Source organism: Scyliorhinus canicula, chromosome 20 (genome assembly GCF_902713615.1).
Source record: "Scyliorhinus canicula chromosome 20, sScyCan1.1, whole genome shotgun sequence".
Taxonomy (NCBI): Eukaryota; Metazoa; Chordata; class Chondrichthyes; order Carcharhiniformes; family Scyliorhinidae; genus Scyliorhinus; species Scyliorhinus canicula.
In genome coordinates, this window is record NC_052165.1 from 95,463,977 (window position 1) to 95,485,468 (window position 21,492).

At 49.5% G+C, this 21,492-nt stretch overlaps 1 protein-coding gene across 1 annotated transcript in view; it reads left to right on the plus strand.

The window, feature by feature from the left end:
* Positions 1-564: 564 nt before the first annotated feature.
* LOC119954817 (sporulation-specific protein 15-like) overlaps positions 565-21,492 on the plus strand; it is a 522,687-nt gene continuing 501,759 nt past the window's right edge. The window contains exons 1-2 of the mRNA XM_038780358.1: positions 565-936; positions 1,890-1,996. Coding sequence (XP_038636286.1) covers positions 565-936; positions 1,890-1,996 — 479 coding nt within the window. The remainder of the gene's footprint in view (positions 937-1,889; positions 1,997-21,492) is intronic.

Sequence of the window (21,492 nt, forward strand, 5' to 3'; positions counted from 1 at the left end):
GTTACTGTACCCATAACATCATGTGTGTGATGCCCCTTTAAGACGGGGAGCCATATATAAGGAGACGCACTGTAGGCAGCACTCAGTAAGCACACGTCTCAGCAGCTGGCTAGTTCTCTGCTTATTAAAGCCTTAATTTACCATTCCTCACTCTCGTGTCGTTATTGAGGGTACTATAATTTAAGCCGACTACGTTAGGTTGGACGCCGGTCTCAAGCCAGAAAAGCTCAACTTGGAAGCACGGACACCGGAGGTTAAAGAAATTTTTACGTACTGGCTCCGCTGCTTCGAGGCCTACCTGGAATCCTCGGAAGCCCCCGTCCTAGGGCCTCGCAAGCTGCGCCTACGCCACGCCCGGGTGAGTCATAGAATCTCCGCCATGATCGAGAAGGCAAAAACTTACGACGAGGCAATCGAGATCCTGCGAAAGTGTTTCGTCAACACATAAATTAGGTACATGCACGGCACCTGCTCTCTACGTGCCGGCAGCGCTCATGGGAAACACTGGACGAGTACGGGGAAAAACTCACTGTGCTCACTAGGAACTGCAACCATCAGGATGTGATGGGGGAAGTCCATATGAACGTCCACATTCGAGACGCATTTGTGTCTGGCATCCGTTCCACCTATATCAGGCAGCCACTTCTCGAAAATGGAGCTAAAGACCTTCAGGACACGGTAACGCTTGCCACCTCACTGGAAGTGGCCCGCCACAACCTCAGCATGAACCCCGTGGATCCTGCGAGCCCACCTCAGACGTCCCCAGACTCGGCGACACTACAGGCCTGTGCCGCGCGGCAACCCGCCCAGACCGGGGGCACACCGAGCTATTTCTGTGGTCAGGTTGAGGGCCCGGCCAGTCTGGAGGAACTTCTCCAGGTTCGCGTCGTGGTCGTGCTGATCATGGCTGCAGATGGTGACATTGTCCAAGTACAGGTAAGTAGCCCGCAGGCCGTACTGGCCCACCATTTGGTCCATTGCCATCTGGAAGGCGGAGACCCCATTTGTGACGCTGAAGGGGACCCTGAGGAGCCAGCAGGCTGCTGCGAAAGCAGTATAGAGGCGGTCTTTCGGTCGGATAGGGAGCTCGTGGTAGGCGACAGAGAAGACTGAGAGACACCATCAGTGTACAGATATCTCCCTGAGAGAGAGAGGGGACTGAGAGACACCATCAGTGTACAGATATCTCCCTGAGAGAGAGGGGACTGAGAGACACCATCAGTGTACATATATCTCCCTGAGAGAGAGGGCACTGAGAGACACCAGTCAGTGTACAGATATCTCCCTGAGAGAGAGGGGGGACTGAGAGACACCAGTCAGTGTACAGATATCTCCCTGAGAGAGAGGGGACTGAGAGACACCAGTCAGTGTACAGATATCTCCCTGAGAGAGAGGGGACTGAGAGACACCAGTCAGTGTACAGATATCTCCCTGAGAGAGAGGGGGGACTGAGAGACACCAGTCAGTGTACAGATATCTCCCTGAGAGAGAGAGGGGACGGAGAGACACCAGTCAGTGTACAGATATCTCCCTTAGAGAGAGAGGGGGGACTGTGAGACACCAATCAGTGTACAGATATCTCCCTGAGAGAGGGGGGACTGTGAGACACCAGTCAGTGTACAGATATCTCCCTGAGAGAGAGGGGACTTAGAGACACCAGTCAGTGTACAGATATCTCCCTGTGAGAGAGGGGGGACTGAGAGACACCAGTCGGTGTACAGATATCTCCCTGAGAGAGAGAGAGAGAGAGAGGGCTGAGAGACACCAGTCAGTGTACAGATATCTCCCTGAGAGAGAGGACTGAGATACACCAGTTAGTGTTGATATGTTACACTTGTGTTAATTCTTATTCCTCACACCATTTTCATTCAATGAAACTTTTTTGACAGATGGCGGCTGCGTGTTTGAATGAGAAACTAAAGCATGAGAAGGTGAAGGAATTTAAGGATTACCTTATGGAGCAGGTACTTCACTTTGTATTGCCTGAGTTTGTGAGGTCTGACCAAGGGGTATAGAGCAGAGGAAGAGTTTTGCTGGAAAGATATGGAATATGAGCAGTAGACCAAGTTCCTGCTCAACCATACAATCTGATCAATGCTAATCCTGGAACTTCCCGTGGCAGCTATGTGGTGGGTCCCGAAAGGGTACTTTGATTTCTGCCCTTTTTTCCCCTGTTAATGGGTGATTTCTGAGGGCGAATTTGGTTACTTGGCTGGGATAGGGTCCCCTCACAAAGGTAATGACCAACAAGTACAAGACAAGGCAGAAGTCGGCAAAGGGATTGTCGCCCCCTTGAACCTCTGTGGGGGTGGGAACATGGTGGAGGCTTCTGCTACATCGGTGCCCTCTCCATGGTCGACTGAGATGTTGGTGAGCTTCTTAACCGACAAATTTAAGAAGCAGTGGCAGGCGGTCCCTGAGAACCTGAAGGGTCTCTGGCCCTTACTCGGGCCGCCTTGGAGAAGATGGACATGGGGTGTCTTGTTATGCTCTTGGCATGGCATAAGCTGCTTCCTTGATGTTCACTCTGACAAAGGAAGGTTCAGACGTGGAGATAACTTCAACACGTTTATTAAACTATTTATATTTCTCCTACTCGGATTTGCCTCTACTGTTAATCCTTCTATAGCTACCCAGACTGACGAACCAGTCTGCTACAATCCACGTGGTGGGTGTGATGTTGAATCAACCCTGTGTCTGTACTCTCTGAGTGTCTCCACTGGAAAGAGAAAGATCATGTGTGCTGTGTCCTTTATATATGGGTTAGTGTAATGCCCCCCTGTGGTAGTGTCACCTCTGTGTGTATTGTGAATGCCCATTGGTCATGTCCTATTTTACTGACCTATTGGTTGAGTGTCTGTGCGCCATGTCTCTGGTGCTCACTCTAGTGTCTAGCTGGTCTACGTGTACTTACATTAACCCCTTGTGAATCTACAGTGATGCATATCACCACATTCCCCCTTTTTCCGTGTTACATGTTTTTTGTACACTGTTAAAGAAAATTGAACAAAAGCAGGTAGATAAGTGATGCTCTGTACAAGTTATGATAACAGTGATCATTAAACAATAAGTCTAACTCATATGCATGAGTCCAAAACCCAGAGATTATCATGGTCGAATGTCTTTCTTGTTGGGTTGGTGAGTTGGTGATTTTGATGGTGGCATGTCCTTATGAATGCCATCAGTGTCCCTGTGCATAAGGAACCAATGAAGTGGTCAAATCACTTTGTTGTCTGATTTGGAGTCTTTATTTTCTTCCGATGCTTGTGATAGCGATGTTGGATGGCATCTATCCTGAAAGCCAGATTGCCTGTTGGCAGTGCAGCACACGTGAATTGGGAAGATGCATCGTCCTGCCCTGGTATGTCATTGTACTGAGCTGAGCAGTAACAGTGTCCCTCATGGGCAGAGTTGTACCATGTCGACCAGTCGTAGTCCATTAGTGTAGTCTTTGTCGTGCTTGTGGTCGATGATGTTGCCTTTGGTACGTGTCATGTCGTTGTCTTTGATATGGTTTTCATAGGTTGTGATGTTGTGTTGGATGGTTCGTTTTTGTGTTCGCTGCGCTCAAGGACCACATTCTGTGGACAATACGAGTCCTTCACACAGTTACTCGTGTCAGCGTGCTTTGTGGCATCTGCTGTTTTCTTGAGCGTGCCGTCACTCAGTTTGCGGCGCTCTCCGTCTGGAGTCATGTCCGGCTTACTTGAATCAGCTTTGGCGTTTGGTTGCTCCCCATCTGGAGTCTGGTCTGTTTCACTTGAGTCAGTGTTGGTTTGTCGATGCTCCCTATCTGGAGTCATAGCAGGTTCACTGGAGTCAGCTGAGATTTCTTGATGCTCCACGTCAGGAGTGAAAACATCCAGGAATGCATTTGCTTGTAGAGAGGCTCGAGTGAATGAGGTTTGAAGTAACGTGGTGTCAGCGGAGTCACCAGTGGTCTCACTGTGATCGTTGAGTGCCTCTGTACACACTCGCTGAGGTCTGTCACATTGCACATCTTGTATAGGAAGTGGAGTGCTGTCGTCACTTGTCTCTCATACAGTGGGTAGAGCCTCAGTAGCTTCTTGTTGTTCACTTGAGCTGGGTAGACTGTCAGAGACTTCTTCTTGTGGCTCCAACAATGTGGGTGAACTGTCATAGTCGCTTTGTTGTTCATGCAAGGACTGCGGTGTGGAGTCTTGCATTTCTTCTATCGTGGAGTATGTCCACGAGCTCGCTGTGGAGATGTTGAATTATCTCGCTGTTTAGTCTGTCATCGCTTCCTGTGTAGAGGCTGGGACCCTTTGTGGTGCGTGGACAACTCTCTATGTGGAGTCGGAAACCCTTAGCGATGCGTGGACCACTCTCTGTGTGGCAGCAGGCCGCTCTCTGTGAGGCAGCAGGCCGCTCTCTGTGTGGCAGCAGGCCGCTCTCTGTGTGGCAGCAGGCCGCTCTCTGTGAGGCAGCAGGCCGCTCTCTGTGAGGCAGCAGGCCGCTGTCTGTGAGGCAGCAGGCCGCTCTCTGTGTGGCAGCAGGCCGCTCTCTGTGAGGCAGCAGGCCGCTCTCTGTGAGGCAGCAGGCCGCTCTCTGTGAGGCAGCAGGCAGCTCTCTGTGAGGCAGCAGGCCGCTCTCTGTGAGGCAGCAGGCCGCTGTCTGTGTGGCAGCAGGCCGCTGTCTGTGTGGCAGCAGGCCGCTCTCTGTGAGGCAGCAGGCCGCTCTCTGTGTGGCAGCGGGCCGCTGTCTGTGAGGCAGCAGCTCTCTGTGAGGCAGCAGGCCGCTCTCTGTGTGGCAGCGGGCCGCTGTCTGTGAGGCAGCAGGCCGCTCTCTGTGTGGCAGCAGGCCGCTCTCTGTGAGGCAGCAGGCCGCTCTCTGTGGGCTTGTACCGCTCTCTGTGTGGCAGCGGGCCGCTGTCTGTGTGGCAGCAGGCCGCTCTCTGTGTGGCAGCAGGCCGCTCTCTGTGGGCTTGTACCGCTCTCTGTCTCTTGGTGTCAGGCCGCAGTATAATCCTGCACTCACGAGTCGGGATGTCATATATGCTGGGCTGAAGTTCCTCACATCCGAAGAACACATCCACGCCTGTGTCGGATTCGGTACTGGGGTCGCCATCTCGAATGATGAAACCTTCGTCTGAGTCGTAGTCTTCAAGGACCATATCATCACTGTTTGTGTCTGAGCTGGCATTGGGCTCGTGACGTCCAGAGAAGAAATAAAGGTCGGTGTCGTAGAATTCAAGGACTGTATCATCTCTTTGGGCGGTGATAACTGCTTGTTGCAGGGTTCTACGGAGGTTACTTTCAGCTACTGATTGAATTTCAGACATTGTACTGTCGTTCCAGGTGAAAGAATCTTGTTTTACAGCTTTAAGAATTTTTTTACGTGTTTTGGGACATTTCCCCTTTAAGTGGGCGTGGTCTGGGGCCTCGAACGTCACAAAGCGTGTGACATCGGTCGTAGGAAGCAATTGCGCATGCGCATATTGCTTTCCTTTACTGGGGGCCTTTTTTGCAATCGCGCATGCGCAAACGGACCTTCCCATTCTGTGCGCTTCTCGTGCAACTGCGCATGTGCAGTACCTTTACTAAGATGGCCGCTGATCAAAATTGTCGTTCTCTGCTCCGGGAACTCGGCCTCGTGGTGAATACTGGCGCCTCTCTTACCGTTTTCTGTTGGTTTGATTGTGTTTTCCTCGCAGTATTTACCGAATTTGTCCAGGACTGCCTGGAAATCGCTCCTGTTTTGCCCTTTGGAGAACTTGAATGTTTTGAAGATTTCTTCTGCTCTGGCTCCGGCAATGGTGAGCAGAAGCTCTGTCTTTTCACCATCGGCCATGTCTTGTAGGTCGGCTGCTACCAGAAAGGTCTCAAACCTTTGCCTGAATGCACGCCAGTTTTCGCGGAGATTGCCGTGTCACTTGAGCCGCTGTGGAACCGGAATCTCGAACATCGTCTTGCCTGGCTGCTGTTGCTGGTTGTCACTGTTTGCTGAGTTGTAACTATATGGATTGAAACAGTCGCTCACTGGTACCATGATTTGTTATACTCTTGGCTTAGCATAAGCTGCTTCCTTGATGTTCACTCTGACAAAGGAAGGTTCAGACGTGGAGATAACTTCAACACGTTTATTAAACTATTTCCAATTCTCCTACTCGGATTTGCCTCTACTGTTAATCCTTCTATAGCTACTCAGACAGATGAACCAGTCTGCTACAATCCACATGGTGGGTGTGATGTTGAATCAACGCTGTGTCTGTACTCACTGAGTGTCTCCACTGTAAAGAGAAAGATCATGTGTGCTGTGTCCTTTATATATGGGTTGGTGTAATGCCCCACTAGTGTCACCTCTGTGTGTATCGTGAATGCCCATTGGTCGTGTCCTATCTAACTGATCTATTGGTTGAGTGTCTGTGTGTCATATCTCTGGTGCTCCCGCTAGTGTCTATCTGGTCTACGTGTACTTACATTAACCCCTTGTGTATCTACAGTGATGCATATCACAGAGGCTTTTCACAGTAACTTCATTGAAGCCTACTCGTGACAATAAGCGATTTTCATTTCATTTTTCATTCATCACCACATGGGACTGCCTCGTACTCCGATGTAATGCAAAATAACCTGAGTTCATACTATTTGTGCGCACGCTTGCCATCGGCTCCTTGTATAGCAGCTGAACCCATGCCACAAACTTCGGCCCAATCCCAAATTTCTCCCAATACCGCCATCAAATAAACCCACTTCACCCGATTGAACCCCTTCTCCGCATCTAACGCGACCACCATCTCCGTCTCCCTCAAAGAAGCACCACATCTAGCAACCTCCTCACAGTCGAGGACAACTGCCTTCCCTTCACAAACCCCGTCTGGTCCTCCCCAGTCACCTTTGGGGTACACCCTTCCAACCTTAACACCAACATCTTTGTCAATATCTTGGCAACTACTTGTAGGGCAGCACGGTAGCATAGTGGTTAGCATCAATGCTTCACAGCTCCAGGGTCCCAGGTTCGGTTCCCGGCTGGGTCACTGTCTGTGCGGAGTCTGCACGTCCTCCCCGTGTGTGCGTGGGTTTCCTCCGGGTGCTCCGGTTTCCTCCCACATTCCAAAGATGTGTGGGTTAGGTAGATTGGCCATGCTAAATTGCCCGTAGTGTCATAAAAAGTAAGGTTAAGGGGGAGTTGTTGGGTTACGGGTATAGGGTGGATACGTGAGTTTGAGTAGGGTGATCATTGCTCGGCACAACATCGTTGGCTGAAGGGCCTGTTCTGTGCTGTACTGTTCTAAATCTAAATCTACTTTCAGCAGAGATATGGGCATGTACGACCCTCACTCCACCGGATCCTTGTCCTTTAACAACGGTGAGATGGAAACCTGCCCCATTGCTCACGGCAAGACCCCCTCCCCCCCCCCCCTTACACATCGCATCCTCAAACATTCACATTGTCAACGGCGCCAGCTTGTCCTCAATTCTTTTATAAAATTTGACCGGAAACCCATCGTGCCCATCGCTTTCCCTGCCTGTATCCTCCCAATCACCACCTACACCTCCTGCTCCCCCCACCTACACCTCCTGCTCCCCCACCGGCTCCTCAAACCCTGCCCTTTCCGCCTGATCAGTCACCACCTTCTCCATCAGAATCACCCTCTTGTCCACCAATGTCGCCACCCCCAGTGTGCTACCATCAAACCCTGAATCACCCAAACCTTTCTAAACCTCATCTGATCCATCACCCTCAAAGAGGTCTCCTGCAGCATCAGCTTTTAAACTCTTCAAGTGCGCAAAAGCTCTTGATCCCTTCACTGGTAGCCCTAACACCCTCACATTCTACCTCACTATTCTGACGGGGTCACTCACCCCTTCACCCCTCCTATCCACCATCATTATAACCCCGGGCCCTATCCCTCCGGCCAGGCCCGCTCCAACTCTTTGTTACTGTCAAGCCCATCCCACCCTCCCAGAATCCCCCCATCCACTTCCTCTTGCAAACGCCTCTCCCAGTATCGATCCCCTCCCCCCACCTTTGACACCTCCCAGGCCCATCGTGACGTGTTTGACCAGGCTGCAACGACCATGGCCCCTCCCCCACCACACTCCTGTTCACTAACCAACCTTCATTAGCTAGTGCAGTGACCCTGCCAGAGCACCCCCCTCCCATCCCTGTCCTCAATAAACCGACCCCACATAGCCCAACAATCCTCCATCTAAAGAACAATGCAAAATCATGCACACAGAAAAAAAGAATAAAACCAAGGCACAGGTGCACATATGTGAACAAAACCACTGCCCCCACCATTCAAGATGCAGAAAAACAAAACCCCAATCAAATAGAACACTCTCCACAAGAAAAAACACCATCCCCGTCCCCACACCACCAGTCCAAGTCCCAACTCTCATCTCAGTCCCAGTCCTTCATGCTTAACGAACGCTTCCGTCGCCTCCACTGTCCTGCGAGACATTCGTCACTCTCAACTTCGCAGATCACTACAAATCTCACTCCGCTGCCTTCACCCGTCCAAAGGCCGTCCACGTTCTTGCCAGCTTTGCCGTAAGGTCTTGGTAGGTTCGTTTACCAACGCCTTCCCACTTCACCTCTCATCTCTGCGAGAACAGAAAGTGATGAAGGCCAACGTGGACGATCTGAAAAACTGCTCCAGATGGCAAAATGTGAGAATAGTTGGACTGCTGGAGGGGGTTTGGAGGGCTGGAATCCTACAGACTATATGTCCAAGATGTTTGGAAAGTTGGTGCGGAAGGGGCACTTGCCGTCCCCTCCCGAATTGGATTGGGCCTCTTGGTGGCTGAGGCAGAAGCCCAGATCTTGGGAGCCACCACAGGCGATCATTCCGAGGTTCCACAGGTACCAAGATAAGGAACAAGACTGTAAATGGAAGGGCCACGTCATCAGGATATATCAGGTGTTGGGGCAGAGTTGGCGAGGAGGCGTGCGGTGTTTAATAAGGACAGGGCCGCGCTATACAAGAGCAATGTGAGATTTGGTGTGGTGTACCTGGATCGCCTTCGGGTGAGCATCAAGGAGAGAAATTATTACTTTGTTGCACCGGAGGATGAGTTTGTCAAGATGCATGGCCGGGGGGTGGGGGGTGAACTAAGTGCTCAAGGACTAAGAAGTCTGATATTTGTTCACTGTTAGGTTCATTTGTATCTATTTTCAGTGTGGGATTTTTGTACAGTGTGTGTGGGGGGTGGGGGGGGGGGGTGGGGTGAGGGAGCATGGGGTAGTTATGGGGCTTTGTTGGTGGGTGCATTTTCTGGGCGAAGTTGGGGTTTGTATGTTGTACTGTTGGAGTTGTTTGTGGGGTGGGGTTTGGGTGTTTATTTTCCTCTATTGTTCTGTATTAAAGTTTGATATAGCAGGGGGTTGACTGCCAGTATACTGGTTAGTTCTCTTTGATTTTACCCCGCGTGTGGGTTTCCCTGTGAATGCCCCCTTACTCAGGATAAGGTACTCAGTCTGGTTTGAGGTGTTCTAGCACTCTTTATTTTCAATAATTCACTTGGTACGTTCGCACAAAATTAATTCGAAAAGCATTTGAGTATATTTAAAAGTCGTTGAGATGCTGAAGCGCAAAAAGCTTCAAGGTAAAAGTAACTCCAGATTTACAAAATTAAAATCTATTCAACAAAGGTTTTTTAAAAAGTAATTTTCAGGAATGCTTCAATAATCTCAGACGGCTAAAATTCTCCTGATCAGTCATACAATCATGTTGAGGGGAATCCTTATCTATGGTTTAGCCCCCTATTTACTTTCATTGGTTCTAATTCTCAGCTGAGACCCCCCTTGATTCATTCAGGAAAGTGTCTGCATTTAACAGTTGATTGGTTAATTAGACATTAATCAATTACTCCAAATGAATTACCTTCCCATGCCACCATATTCTCTTTACACACATATAGAAACTTTTACAGTCAGTTTCTATGTTTCCCGCTAGTTTACTTTCAAATTGTATTTTCCCCTTCCTTGGTCTGCCTTTGCTGAATTTTAAACTGTTCCCAATCCAGTTTATTGCTGTTTCTTGCTAATTTGTATGTTTCTTCTTTAAATCGAATACAATCTAATTTCCCTTGTAAGCCATGGTTTACTGAAGTTCCCTTTCTACTCTTGCATCAAGTAGGAATAATGATGTGGACATGCCGGCATTGGACTGGGGTGGGCACAGTAAGAAGTCTTACAACACCAGGTTAAAGTCCAACAGGTTTGTTTTGAATCACTAGCTTTCAGAGAGCAGCTCCTTCATCTGGTGAGTCTCTCTGAAGAAGGAGCTGTGCTCCGAAAGCTAGTGATTCAAAACAAATCTGTTGGACTTTAACCTGGTGTTGTAAGACTTCTTACAAAAAGGAATAAACAACTTTTGGAGTTCACTATTCATTCCTTGAATGCCAGCCATTGCATATCTGCTGTCCGCAGAGGGGCTGGTTTAGCACATTGGGTTAAATCGCTGGCTTTTAAAGCAGACCAAGGCAGGCCAGCAGCATGGTTCAATTCCCGTACCAGCCTCCCCGAACAGGTGCCGGAATGTGGCGACGAGTGGCTTTTCACAGTAACTTCATTTGAAGCCTACTTGTGACAATAAGCAATTTTCATTTCCTTCCTTTCAGTAATGTTTCCCAGTCTATCAAAGCCAGCTCATGCCTCATACCATCATAGATACCTTTGCATGTGGTTCAGGACCCTGGTCTCAGAATCAACGACCTCACTATAATAATCTTTATTATGTCACAAGTAGGCTTGCATTAACACTGCAATGAAGTTACTGTGAAAATTCCCTAGTCTCCCCATTCCTCCGCCTGTTCGGGTACAGAGAGGGAACATTTTGGGTACACAGAGGGAAAATGTCTTTTGGACTTGTGGGAGGAAACCAGAATTCTGCCATATTATGGTCACTCATCCCCAAGGGTTTTCTCACAACTAGATTGCTAACTAATCATTTCTCATTGCACAACACCCAGTTCAAGATGGCCTGTTCCCATGTTGGTTTCTCAACATACTGGTCCAGAAAACCAATATGTATACACTCCTATGACTAATTTGATTCACCCAATCTATATGAAGATTAAAGTCACCCATAATCAAGTGCTGTTAGGTAATTTGGACATTCTGAATTCTCCCTCTGTGTACCCAAACAGGCGCTGGAATGTGGCAACTAGAGCTTTCACAGTACCTTCATTGCAGTGTTAATGTAAGCCTACTTGTGACAATAAAGATTATTAAATTATTAAGATGTTCCTTTGTCACATGCATCTCTGATTTCATGCAGCATGCCATTCCCAACATTACCAGTGCAGTTTGGTAGTCTATAAGCCACCCCTATGAATGTTTTTTGCCCCTTGATGTTTCTTAACTTGACAGACAGATTTCACATCATCTGTACTAATATCTGTGGTCTATATTGCATCAAAATCTTCTTCAATCAGCAATGCAACTCCACCACCTTTTCCTTTCTGTCTGTCCTTCCTAAAACTGAATAGCCCTCAATGTTTAGTTCCCATCCTTGGTCACCTTGGAGCCATGTCTCCGTATCCCAACCAAATCATATCCCTTCACACTTTTCTGCCCAACTAATTCATCCATTTTATTTTGAATGCCCCATGCGTTCATGTCCAAAATCTTAAGGCGAATCCATTTAACCTTCCTTGTCCCGTCCCTACTATTTTTTACAGCGTCATTATCTGATACAGACCCATGATTTCTCTGCCAATCACAATTCTTATTCTCCTTTCTGTTTTTTTCTCTGCTTCTTGATTTCCCCTACTCTGAATCCTGCCATAGGTTCCCATCCACCCACCATATTCGTTTAAACCCTTCCCAACTACTCTAGCAATTACCGCCCCCTTCAAAGGAATCAGTCCAGGTCCTGCCCGGGTGTAACCCGTTCAGTTTGTACAGGTCCCACCTCCCCCAGAACCATCCCAATGCCCCTGCAATCTGAAACCCTCCCTCTCACACCATCTCTTCAGCCACATATTCATCCAATACATTCTAGTATTTCTATTCTGACTAGCATGCGGCACTGGGAGTTATGCTGAGATCAGTATTGAGGTCAGACTTCGCAACTTTATTCCTAACTCCCTATATTCTACTTTCAGGACCTCATCCCTTTTTCTTTACTTATGTTGTTGGTACAGATATGCACCCAGACCACTGACTGTCCTGTAACTGCTCCGAGACATCCTCGACCCTCGCACAAGGGAGGCAACATACCATCCTGGTGTCTCGTTTGCGGCCTCAGAAACACCTAGCTGTTCTCCTTACAATCAAATCCCCGAGAGCTATTGCATTCCGACACTTTATATTCCGCCCACCTACAGCAGAACCAACTGTGGTGCTGCGAATTTGGCTGTTGCTGCTTTCCCCTGAGAGGTCATTCCTCTCACAGTATCCAAACTGGTATATATGTTTTGCAGTGGAATGGCCACAGGAGATTCCTGCACTGCCTGCCTAGCTCTCTTGCTCTGCCTGGTGGTTACCCATTCCCTTCATGCCTGTGGAGGCTGAGCCTGTGGTGTCACCATTTCGGGTAGCACAGTGGTTAGCACTGTTGCTTCACAGCACCAGGATCCCAGGTTCGATTCCCGGCTTGGATCACTGTCTGCGCGGAGTCTGCATGTTCTCCATGTGTCTGCGTGGGGTTCCTCCAGGTACTCCGGTTTCCTCCCACAAGTCCTGAAAGACGTGTGTTCGGTGAATTGGACATTCTGAATTCTCCCTCTGTGTACCTGAACAGGCGCCGGAGTGTGGCGACTAGGGGCTTTTCACAGTAACTTCACTGCAGTGTTAATGTAAGCCTACTTGTGACAATAAAGATTATTAAAGATTAAAGAATCTTGAAGAAGGATTCCCAAGTCCCTTTATGCTTCTGATTTCCTAAGCATTTTCCCATTTAGAAAATAGTCTCTCCCTCCATTCCTCCTTCCAAAGTGCATAACCTCACAATTTTCCACATTCTATACCATCTGTGTTATGGGCCAGGGTTTAGAGAACCCCAAAGTGTATCATAAAGTTCACCTGACCCACAACCTTTTATAGATTGTTGTTAAGCGGAGCACACGGCCTTACTCTGCAGGTGTGATGCAGAGATCTACAGCGCTTTTCAATTAAAACAATGTTTATTTATGAAAACAGTTAACACTTTATAAACCCACAGTAAACATTTAACAACTATCAACACCAATAAATCCCCAAAGAATACAGTACTCCAAATGTCATTCTTAACCTTTCCTTGCAACATCTGTAAGACAAAAGACCCTTTTTAACAGAGATCAGGTTTAAATTCACTACTGAGAGCAGTTCCCACTTTGAAAACACCAAATGAACATTCATAAGCTTGCAGATATTCATACACATCCTGCTGTGATTTCAGATTCTCCAAAACTAAAACGAAACCAAACCCACCCTGCAGCAAAAAGTCTAAAGTGAAAGTAAAAAGCTGACACAGCCCAGCTCCACCCACTCGCTGACATCACTGCAGTAGTAAACACCCATTTCTTAAAGGTAGTCTCACATGACACCTTCCCCCAAGAACAAAATAATCATCAACTTCAAGATGGTTTCATTTTTCACCTTTTCAGTTTCCTTTAAGAAATATGGACAATGAATATACATTTTATTTTTAACAAAACAAAGCACGCAAATATTTAATAAAATAGTCCATTTTTGTTCTTCTTCCTCCAACTGGAATCTTTCTCGATTGATAGTCTCTTTGAACAAGAAGGTCTCTGCACAATCTATCCTTTCCTCTACGCCTCGGCATTTCTCTTAAAAGTCAGATACTTTTCAATCTGATCAGAGTCCCTTGTAATTCTCCAACACAGCAGCATCGGTTCTCACAGCTTTCAGGCAGTCAAATACCTGTTGAAACTCCGCTGTTCACTGCAATTTTTGACGTTTCTTCAGCAAATCCATCAGTTGCTTTAAATGTTCTTTCCATGTCTGGCTGAAAATTACCAGAGCTTAATTCTGTATCTAACCCTGTGCTGTACCTGTCCTGGGAGTGTTTGATGGGGACAGTGCGGAGGGAGCTTTACTCTGTATCTAACCCCGTGCTGTACCTGTCCTGGGAGTGTTTGATGGGGACAGTGTAGACGGCGATGTACTCTGTATCTAACCCCGTGCTGTACCTGTCCTGGGAGTGTTTGATGGGGACAGTGTAGACGGCGATGTACTCTGTATCTAACCCCGTGCTGTACCTGTCCTGGGAGTGTTTGATGGGGACAGTGTAGACGGCGATTTACTCTGTATCTAACTGTAATAACCTGCATGGTTTACACGGAGTGGGAATGATTGTTTTTCCGTGTTACTCGAGGAGTATGAGGTCCGCAGCTAACTACGGGATTGCTAACTGTAATGACCTCCAATTAGCATTATTGGTTGGCCAATTGGAGTACGAGCTCCCTGGATGATAGCTCATTGAGGGGGCCCATATAAGCACCTGTGTGGGCTTTTTGATGAGTCTTAAGTTGACTGGAATGCTAGCAGCACTTTTTGGAGCTGCTCTTGTATATAGTTACTGGTAATAAATATTGGTGTGGTGACGGGACGCCTGCCTCCTGTGGATTACTACAGTGGCGACGAGGTAAACAAAGAACTTTGCGGAGACCAGCTGTTGCACTCGCAGGGTAAGCCTTGCTATTTCAAAAATGCCGTTTTTTGGGAGGTTAGATGCATTCGACCCGACTATTGAGAACTGGTCCCAGTATGTGGAGAGAATGTGTTACTTCTTCCGGGCCAATGGTATAACTACAGACGAAAGGAAACGGGTTATCCTGCTGTCGGCGTGCGGACCCTCAGCTTTCGCCATTCTACGTAGTCTAACTTATCCCGATGCGCCGGACACGAAACCTTTGCAAGAATTAACGGAATTGGTGAATGAGCATTATGACCCAAGGAAGGAGTTGGTGGCCACTTGTGATGCATCCCCCTACGGGGTAGGAGCCGTCTTAGCCCATAGAGGAAGGAATGGGGAAGAACGGCCAATAGCCTATGCTTCGAGGACCTTGGCGATGGCTGAGAGGAAGTACGCCCAAATCGAGAAGGAAGGACTGGCAGTGATATTTGCAGTTAAAAAATTTCACTAGTATCTGTACGGGCGGAAATGCACCATAGTGACGGACCATAAGCCGTCATTAGTGTTATACCCCCGATCGCATCAGCTAGAATCTAACGCTGGGCGTTGCTACTGGCGGCATATAGATACGTTCTGGAGCACAGACCGGGAACGCGAGTAGCAAATGCAGATGCTTTGAGCAAACTTCCCCTCCCGGACACCCCGACGCTAATACCAAAAGTAGAGGAGACAGTAATGACTCAAAATTTTTTGGACCCCCTACCAGTAGACGCACAACGTATTGGGTTGTGGACGCAAAAAGACCCAGTTTTAGCCAAGATGAAGCATTTACTGCTAACAGGGGAACTGGAAAGACCAGTGGAGCCCCAGATGCACCCATACTGGAGCAGAACAAAATAACCGTTGAAGACGGTATCCTATTATTTGGAGCCCGTGTAATAGTCCCAGCTCAGGGCCGTCGGGCAATCTTAACCGAGTTACATCACGGACACCCAGGGGTGTCTAAAATGAAGATGCTAGCTCGAAGCTACGTTTGGTGGCCAGGATTGGACACAGACATAGCAGCCTTGGTACGTCGGTGCCAGGAGTGCCAACAGGGGCAAAGAGTGCCACCAGCTGCGCCATTGCACCCGTGGGAATGGCCATGCAGACCGTGGACCTGCCTGCATATTGACCACGCCGGCCCTTTCATGGGCTCAATGTTTTTGGTGATAGTGGACGCCCACTCCAAATGGTTGGATGTCCACCGGGTAAACACGGCAAGTACAGCATCGACAATCGAAAAGCTCAGGGCCTCGTTTGCAACACATGGGCTTCCGGGGTATTGGTGTCGGAGAACGGAACGGCATTCACAAGTGGGGAATTTGGAAAATTCCTAAAACAGAGTCCGCCACATCAAAACGGCCCCTTACCATCCAGCGTCCAATGGGCTGGCAGAGAGAGCGGTCCAGACACTAAAAGCGGGACTCAAGAAGCAGCCGGCAGCGTCAATGGACACAAAGCTCTCCCGCTGGCTGTTTGATTACAGGACCACACCGCATTCCACAACGTGCATACCGCCAGCTGAACTCTTAATGGGAAGGCGGCTGCGAACCAGGCTGAGTCTCCTATTCCTTGCTGTCTCATAGCTGACAGCCCAGCTTCCACCTTCTGTTCCCCGGCTGCTGCCTCCTGAGTGACAGTGTGTCAGGTACAGACGTTGGGGATATAAAGGAGTAAACTTCACTCCATTTCTGAACATCTCTCTCTCACCTTCTGTTTGTCTCAGTCAACCTCTCCATTATTGTCACTGTCTGTATTGACCTCTCTTTCTCTTTTGCTCTCATTCACCTGAGGAAGGAGAGGTGCTCCGAAAGCTCGTGTTTGAAACAAACCTGTTGGACTTTAACCTGGTGTTGTAAGACTTCTTCCTCTGACAGTGCGGAACTCCCTCAGCATTGAACCTGCAACAGGTCAATGCTCCCTCAGTACTGACTCTCTGATATTGCCACACTGCCTCAGTACTGACCCTGTGACAGTGCAGCGCTCCCTCAGTACTGACCCTCTGACAGTGCAGCACTGCCTCATCACTGAGCCTCTGACAGTGCGGCACTTCTTCAGTACTGACCCTCCGACAGTGCGCCATTCCCTCAGTACTGACCCTCTGACAGTGCCGCACTGCCTCAGTACTGACCCTCTGACAGTGCAGCACTCCCTCAGTACTGACCCTCTGACAGTGCAGCACTCCCTCAGTACTGACCCTCTGACAGTGCGCCATTCCCTCAGTACTGACCCTCTGACAGTGCCGCACTGCCTCAGTACTGACCCTCTGACAGTGCAGCACTCCCTCAGTACTGACCCTCTGACAGTGCGGAGCTCGCTCAGTACTGACCCCCTGACAGTGCAGCACTCCCTCAGTACTGACCCTCTGCCAGTGCGGCACTCCCTCAGTACTGACCCTCTGACAGTACGGCACTCTCTCAGTACTGAACCTCTGACAATGCGGCACTCTCTCAGTGGGAACAATTGGAACTCACAGTGAAATGTATTGTCAGTTCCAAACAATGCACACACACTCACATCTTCACACACTCACACTCATTCACACTCACACTCATATACACACTTATACTCATATACACACATACATACACGCACACACTCATATATACACTCATATAGACACATACACCCTCAGAAAGTCGATAGTAGCAGTGTCGTTAGCACTGTTGCTTCACAGCACCAGGGTCCGAGGTTCAATTCCCACTTGGGTCAGTGACTGTGCGGAGTCTGTATGTTCTCCCCGTGTCTGCGTGGGTTCACCCTCACAAGACCCGAAAGGCGCCTGTTCGAGTACATAGAGGGGGAATTCAGAATGTCCAAATTTCCTAGCAGCACGTCTCTTGGGACTTGTGGAGGAAACCGGAGCACCCGGAGGATACGCACGCAGACACGGGGAGAACGTGCAGACTCCACACAGATACCCAAGGTCAGAATTGCACCCGTGTCCCTGGTGCTGTGAGGCAGCAGTGATAACCACTGTGCCACCCTGCTGCCCCATGTTTCCCCATGAACACAAGGACATGTAAATCTATACTGAGAATGCAGTGGGCCGGTTTGGTGTTTTCCAGTAAACTTCAGATCAGGGTGTAGTTTCCAAGCAGTCTGAATAATAAATGCTGAACAATCACAACCTTTGGACTGACCAACATCTTCCCATTGCTGCACACTGCACTATATCGCATGGGACTTTCCGGAACATTCACACTCCCATTGAGAGCTCGAGGGGTGTCAAGGGTGATCACAGTCTGTCCAGGACAACCTTCCAGTCTCATAGCTGACAGACCAGCCCTGCGGCACTCCCTCAGTACTGACCCTCTGACAGTGCGGCACTCCCTCAGAACTGACCTTCTGACAGTGCGGAACTCCCTCAGTAGTGACCCTCTGACAGTGTGGCGCTCCCTCAGTACTGACCCCCTGACAGTGCGGTGCTCCCTCGGTACTGACCCTCTGACAATGCGGCACTCCCTCAGTACTGACCCTCTGACAATGCGGCACTCACTCAGTACTGACCCTCTGACAGTGCGGCGCTCCCTCAGTAGTGACCCTCTGACAATGCGGCGCTCCCTCAGTACTGACACTCTGACAATGCGGCACTCCCTCAGTACTGACCCTCTGACAGTGCGGCACTCCCTCAGTACTGACCCTCTGACAGTGCCGCACTCCCTCAGTACTGACCCCCTGACAGTGCGGCGCACCCTCGGTACTGTCCCTCTGACAATGCGGCACTCCCTCAGTACTGACCCTCTGACAATGCGGCACTCCCTCAGTACTGACCCTCTGACAGTGCGGCACTCCCTCAGTACTGACCCTCTGATAGTGCGGCACTCCCTCAGTACTGACCCTCTGACGGTACGGCACTCCCTCAGTACTGACCCTCTGACAGTACGGCACTCCCTCAGTACTGACCCTCTGACAGTGCGGCACTCTCTCAGTACTGACCCTCTGACAATGCGGCGCTCTCTCAGTAGGAACAATTGGAATTCACAGTGAAATGTATTGTCAGTTCCAAACAATGCATACACACTCACATCTTCACACACTCACACTCACACTCACACTCATATACACACATATACTCATATACACACATTCATACACGCACACACTCATATATACACTCATATAGACACATACACACTCCGACAGTCGATAGTAGCAGTGTGGTTAGCACTGTTGCTTCAGAGCACCAGGGTCCCATGTTCAATTCCCACTTGGGTCAGTGTCTGTGCGGAGTCTGTATGTTCTCCCCATGTCTGCGTGGGTTCACCCTCACAAGACCCGAAAGACGCCTGTTCGAGTGCAGAGAGGGGGAATTCAGAATGTCCAAATTTCCTAGCAGCACGTCTCTTGGGACTTGTGGAGGAAACCGGAGCACCCGGAGGATACGCACGCAGACACGGGGAGAACGTGCAGACTCCACACAGATACCCAAAGTCAGAATTGCACCTTTGTCCGTGGTGCTGTGAGGCAGCAGTGCTAACCACTGTGCCACCGTGCTGCCCCATGTTTCCCCATGAACACAAGGACATGTATATCTATACTGAGAATGCAGTGGGCCGGTTTGGTGTTTTCCAGTAAACTTCAGATCAGGGTGTGGTTTACAAGCAGTCTGAATAATAAATGCTGAACAATCACAACCTTTGGACTGACCGACATCTTCCCATTGCTGCACACTGCGCTGTATCACATGGGACTTTCCAGAACATTCACACTCCCATTGAGAGCTCGGGGGGTGTGAAGGGTGATCACAGTCTGTCCAGGACAACCTTGCTGTCTCATAGCTGACAGCCCAGCTTCCACCTTCTGTTCCCCAGCTGCTGCCTCCTGAGTGACAGTGTGTCAGGTACAGACGTCAGGGATATAAAGGAGTAAACTTCACTCCATTTCTGAAGAACTCTCTCTCACCTTCTGTTTGTCTCAGTCAACCTCTCCATTATTGTCATTTTCTGTATTGATCTCTCTCTCTTTTGCTCTCATTCACCTGAGGAAGGAGCAGTGCTCCGAAAGCTCGTGTTTGAAACAAACCTGTTGGACTTTAACCTGGTGTTGTAAGACTTCTTTCTCTGACAGTGCGGAACTCCCTCAGCACTGAACCTGCAACAGGTCAATGCTCCCTCAGTACTGACCTTCTGATAATGCCGCACTGCCTCAGTACTGACCCTCTGACAGTGCAGCACTGTCTCATCACTGAGCCTCTGACAGTGCAGCACTCCCTAAGTACTGACCCTCTGACAGTGCGGCACTCCCTCAGTACTGACCCTCTGACACTGCGGCGCTCCCTCATTACTGTCCCTCTGACAGTGCAGCAGTCCCTCAGTACTGACCCTCTGACAGTGCGGAACTCGCTCAGTACTGACCCTCTGACAGTGCAGCAGTCCCTCAGTACTGACCCTCTGACAGTGCGGCACTCCCTCAGTACTGACCCTCTGACAATGCGGCGCTCCCTCAGTAGTGACCCTCTGACAATGCGGCACTCCCTCAGTACTGACACTCTGACAATGCGGCACTCCCTCAGTACTGACCCTCTGACAGTGCGGCACTCCCTCAGTACTGACCTTCTGACAGTGCGGCACTCCCTCAGTACTGACCCCCTGACAGTGCGGCGCACCCTCGGTACTGACCCTCTGACAATGCGGCACTCCCTCAGTACTGACCCTCTGACAATGCGGCACTCACTCAGTACTGACCCTCTGACAGTGCGGCGCTCCCTCAGTAGTGACCCTCTGACAATGGGGCGCTCCCTCAGTACTGACACTCTGACAATGCGGCACTCCCTCAGTACTGACCCTCTGACAGTGCGGCACTCCCTCAGTACTGACCCTCTGACAGTGCGGCACTCCCTCAGTACTGACCCCCTGACAGTGTGGCGCACCCTCGGTACTGACCCTCTGACAATGCGGCACTCCCTCAGTACTGACCCTCTGACAGTGCGGCACTCCCTCAGTACTGACCCTCTGACAGTACGGCACTCCCTCAGTACTGACCCTCTGACAGTGCGGCACTCCCTCAGTACTGACCCTCTGACAGTACGGCACTCCCTCAGTACTGACCCTCTGACAGTGCGGCACTCCCTCAGTACTGACCCACTGACAATGCGGCACTCCCTCAGTACTGACCCTCTGACAATGCGGCACTCACTCAGTACTGACCCTCTGACAGTGCGGCACTCTCTCAGTAGGAACAATTGGAATTCACAGTGAAATGTATTGTCAGTTCCAAACAATGCATACACACTCACATCTTCACACACTCACACTCATACACACTCACACTCATATACACACTTATACTCATATACACACATACATACACGCACACACTCATATATACACTCATATAGACACATACACACTCCGAGAGTCGATAGTAGCAGTGTGGTTAGCACTGTTGCTTCAGAGCACCAGGGTCCCATGTTCAATTCCCACTTGGGTCAGTGTCTGTGCGGAGTCTGTATGTTCTCCCCGTGTCTGCGTGGGTTCACCCTCACAAGACCCGAAAGACGCCTGTTCGAGTGCAGAGAGGGGGAATTCAGAATGTCCAAATTTCCTAGCAGCACGTCTCTTGGGACTTGTGGAGGAAACCGGAGCACCCGGAGGATACGCACGCAGACACGGGGAGAACGTGCAGACTCCACACAGATACCCAAGGTCAGAATTGCACCCAGTTCCCTGGTGCTGTGAGGCAGCAGTGCTAACCACTGTGCCACCGTGCTGCCCCATGTTTCCCCATGAACACAAGGACATGTATATCTATACTGAGAATGCAGTGGGCCGGTTTGGTGTTTTCCAGTAAACTTCAGATCAGGGTGTGGTTTACGAGCAGTCTGAATAATAAATGCTGAACAATCACAACCTTTGGACTGACCGACATCTTCCCATTGCTGCACACTGCGCTGT